Source organism: Branchiostoma belcheri, unplaced genomic scaffold (assembly GCF_001625305.1).
Source record: "Branchiostoma belcheri isolate BF01 breed outbred unplaced genomic scaffold, Haploidv18h27 scaffold34, whole genome shotgun sequence".
NCBI classification, from domain to species: domain Eukaryota; kingdom Metazoa; phylum Chordata; class Leptocardii; order Amphioxiformes; family Branchiostomatidae; genus Branchiostoma; species Branchiostoma belcheri.
Window position 1 is genome coordinate 2827710 of NW_017803954.1, and position 4288 is coordinate 2831997.

The 4288-nt window shown below is 40.1% G+C and overlaps 1 protein-coding gene across 1 annotated transcript in view; it reads left to right on the forward strand.

Annotated features, from left to right (window-relative positions):
- LOC109475444 (signal peptide, CUB and EGF-like domain-containing protein 2) overlaps window positions 1-3863 on the forward strand; it is a 14290-nt gene extending 10427 nt beyond the window's left edge. The window contains exons 8-11 of the mRNA XM_019776044.1: window positions 890-1012; window positions 1851-1973; window positions 3038-3206; window positions 3626-3863. Coding sequence (XP_019631603.1) covers window positions 890-1012; window positions 1851-1973; window positions 3038-3206; window positions 3626-3863 — 653 coding nt within the window. The remainder of the gene's footprint in view (window positions 1-889; window positions 1013-1850; window positions 1974-3037; window positions 3207-3625) is intronic.
- The last annotated feature ends 425 nt before the right edge of the window (window positions 3864-4288 follow it).

Genomic DNA, 4288 nt, shown 5'->3' on the forward strand with positions numbered 1-4288 from the left:
GGGAGTAGATCTCAAACTGAGTTTGACGGTTATTTGTCCTGCAACTTTATGCTAATTCAATGAATTGAATTAGACCGCAGCGCTACTATTAAATTCAAACCATCTATCTCTTGTTTTCAACACAGGAGGGGGAGGTATGACAACTGAGTCAATGTCAACGTCTATCGGTACGTTGTTCTCCATGTTTTGTGATGTTAAGGTCCATTATGGGGAAGATTGATTATAGGACAAGAATGAGTCATTCGTTTAATGCCGGATCTTTTTATGTTTTTTTTATTACTTTTACAGTTACAAAGTCTGGCACAGAATATCTGACTAGAATATCTCTAGCCTTTTTTTAAAATCAATATCAGTGTTTCTTTTCAACATAATAAAAGAACGTTTGACTAAGACTTCAGCGTACTGTACATACTGCATTATATACTAGTATACCAGCACTCAATACTTACAAAGATATTTTAAGTTTTATGCAACGCGTACGCATTAGGCGAGACTTCAGTATGTGATCCTGGTTTTCAATTTAACGACACACTATGCAATGGTGATGATGAGTGATTATTTATCTACCTTATTGGATTTTAGTCAATTATGAAAATATCAAATAGCAGCAAATTGAAGGACGTTGCCTAACAGATCATAACGTTCTGCAGATGAAAAAACCTTGTTACATCATCTCCCGTAAGAATGAAAGATGTGTAAGCCAAAGTGACCAGCCAGTTTTACTTCAACGATTTTAACCGATTATATTTGACTCTTCACATTTACTTTAAAGTTGTTTTTTTTTGTCTCGCGAGAAACTCAAGTTTTGCAAATAGCGTCAAGAAACCCAAATCATCAGAGTGAGTCTAGCTTTTTCTGGCGACTTAGATGACACATTTTACTCATGTAGACATAAACGAGTGCGAGACCAACAATGGCGGCTGTGAGCAGATCTGTACCAACACCATCGGAAGTTTCGAGTGTTCCTGTAGGGACGGTTTTTTCCTTGCGGATGACGGCTTGACGTGCTTCGGTAGGACGTCAATAATTCTTTTAATTCTTTTCTTAAAAGATGTTATATTACAATGCTAATTACCGTCACCAAGAAGATCAGACACGTTTTTGGTATAGCGTTTAAATGCATACTTGTTTTTATGTTTGGGTTTCAACAGCATAACGCAAGAAGCATTAGATGGATTGTTATAAAATTTGAAATGTGTTTTGGTGTTGTCTACCGAAAAAATAGTAAGATAATAGCCCCCCCCCCACGATGTCGTTCGTTGACACTGCAGCAGAACCTCTGTTTTTTGTTTCGTTCTGAAGAAGCAATGCTGACGACTTTTGAGTCGTAGGTTGTAATTCTTTTGCTGGGCATGAAATGACACAAGTTTGTGCTTCATTGCACTTAACCGTTAAAGATTTTCAGATAGATTTTTAAACTATTAGATCATTTTGTTTATAGAACAAACTAGTGTTTTCTAATTGTCCCTTTAAGCAAGTCCAATGGTATTTTTCATCACAGGAAAGAAAACTATGAAAAATTGGACAATATTCTATTGTGTTGATAATGCTTGATACTCGTATATTCCAACATTTTGTACTTACCAAGACATGTTTTCTCTTTCATATGACGCTACAGATGGGGCTTTAGTTTGTAATCCTGGTTTCCGATTCAATGGTACACTGTGCAATGGTGAGCTATCGTTTATCTACCTTATCGTATGTTACTCAATTATGAAAGCATCAAACTAAATAAAGTTTATACTTTAACTTGAATATATGTATTGTTGTTAAAAAAAAAGAATCCAATATAATAGAGTGAGCATAACTTTTCTGATTGGTTAGTTGACAGTCTCATTATCATCTTGCAGAAATTAACGAGTGCGAGACCAACAATGGCGGATGTGAGCAGATCTGTACCAACACCATCGGAAGTTTTGAGTGCTCCTGTATAGACGGTTTCCTCCTCGACAGTGATGGACTTAGCTGCAACGGTAAGAGATTTAAAGTACGATGCCAAACTTTATTCCAAAGGTACATATAGAGATCTACGACGTGGTGAGACTTTGTCATGGATAAAGGTTTTGATTATTGTCATAAAACGTTGATAGTGTTGACTGCTGAACGTAAAGAAAGCATTTGTAATACATGTCCTTTTAGTTTTCCAGTGGACACCTTATCTAGAATTTACTCTGGAATTTACATGTAAGTTTAAATGTATCATATTTCCTTCCTGATTTAATTCAGTTCGCATAACCGTTCCACAAACTCCTCAGACGCCGGCGCCGCTGGGTACGTATAACTATTCTATATCTATTTTCTTTATTTAATTTTTGTCTTCACAATTTCATGTAAGATCAAAGGAATATTGATATGTGGAAATTTTAATGTAAGCCCGCGCTTCACCGGTGCAATAGCTCAATTGGTAGAGTGCTCACTTTGTAACCGGGAGGTCGTGAGTTCAAACCCCGGCCGGGTCATACCAAAGACTTTAAAAAATGGTACACACTTCTTTCTCTGCTTATTTATTTATTTATTAGCACTCAGCACATATGAGAAAGAATGTGGGAAGGTCAAACACACAGCACTACCAGCGGACTAGCCGCCTGCTGTAATGCCCTGCACAACTGTGTGTCGCCCAAGGGCTATGGAAATGGATATGGGCACCAAACCCTATGCTCTGCATTGAGCACGGGAGACCGCGCTGCGCTGTAATAACGCTATTTTAACGTACTATTGTTGTAGCATCGACTTTTCTTGTATGTATATGGTGTTGCAGAAATCTATGATTTTCTGTTTGAATTTACACATCCACATCATAAAGCATTACCGAAGCTTTGTAATCGCAATGAAAATTAATCAGCAGCCTCAGTACAGGCATAATAGGACGTCAGTCAGTCCGCCCGCATATCTTAGCTGTTGGCTAGCCCAAACTCTTTTTTTACAGGTCAATCGGGTGGCAAGATATAGGTAACCCGTGAATAAAACTGAGAGTCAAATGACGTCAATGTTTATTTGTTCAAATAGCAATGATAAAGCCTATCATGTTTGTATCCAGACTGCCCCGACGGATACAGGAGGTACAGGGACGGTTGTTTCCGCTTCTGGGGCGGGAAGAACGCTAAGAGCTACAGCGACGCCAGGCAGGTGTGTCAGCAGGACGGAGGGGACATCTACATGTGGAGGGATGCTGCTGCTGTCGCTAGACTCAAGACCAAACTGATCAGGTGAGAAACTTGATTTGTTGTTTTATGAGCTAACTGTTTAGAACAACTAAAGAATGTGTCCACGGCTCATTGTTTCAAGGGAAATGTCGGACTAGTCATGGGAAACATTTTTTCTTTGTCAAATTTATAGGAGTTGATCAGACTAAGAACATACATCATGACAACGGTTAGCTTAGCGATAGCCTGGCTACATTACACCCAGCAGTCCAATCATAATCCTAGACAGCGGAAGATTCTAACACAGGCAAGCTTAGGGATACTTGCTTTGAAAGGAATTTTCGTAGTAAAACTTCATCAACAGTACATGTATGTGAGTGAATCAGCAGGAAATGTAGGTTTTGGGGTGATAACGTGTTTTTAAAACGAGCGATCCTAAAAAAAGATTTATACAAGGCACGATTTCTACATGTCCCTTTCAGTGCTGGCTCCCCAAGTCTGTGGGTAGGCCTGAGTGATGAGGACCTGGAGGGAACCTGGCTGTGGGCTGACGGGATGGCCTTGGGTGGAAACGACTTTACCGACTGGTTCCCCGACCCGCCCGTCAACACGGAGGAGAAGGACTGCCCCGTGGCACGGCAGGCGGCCCAGTACCGCTGGAGGGCCGCGCGCTGCAACAAGCCCAAGGCTTTCATCTGCCACGTACCGCTTGCTCCGTGAGGAAATAGCGTATTGATAAGGTCAACATCTGATATCATAATGATAGAGAGGAAGGGTTCATCTCCAAGTAGATCTTTCGTTGGGGGTAAGACAGTATCAAATTGGCCAGCCTGTATCCATTTCCCCACCAATGGATACAGGGCATTACAAGCTGGCCAATTTGATACTGTCTTATACCCAAACGAAAGATCTGCTTGGAAATTAAGGAAGGGTGATTTCACTTGTGTGTTTACGGTGCCTCTGTTTACAGTGTCTTTGTTTACAGTGTCTCTGTAAACAATGCAGGATAAATCAAGATTACCCTTCTTTTCTTCGTTCATTCCTTCTTGCCTTCTTTCTTGCTTTCTCAGTGCTTTCTTTCTTTGCTTGATTTCTTTCCTGCTGGTAATCTTTCTTTTGTTTTGTTTGTAGGACAGGCTTATCTT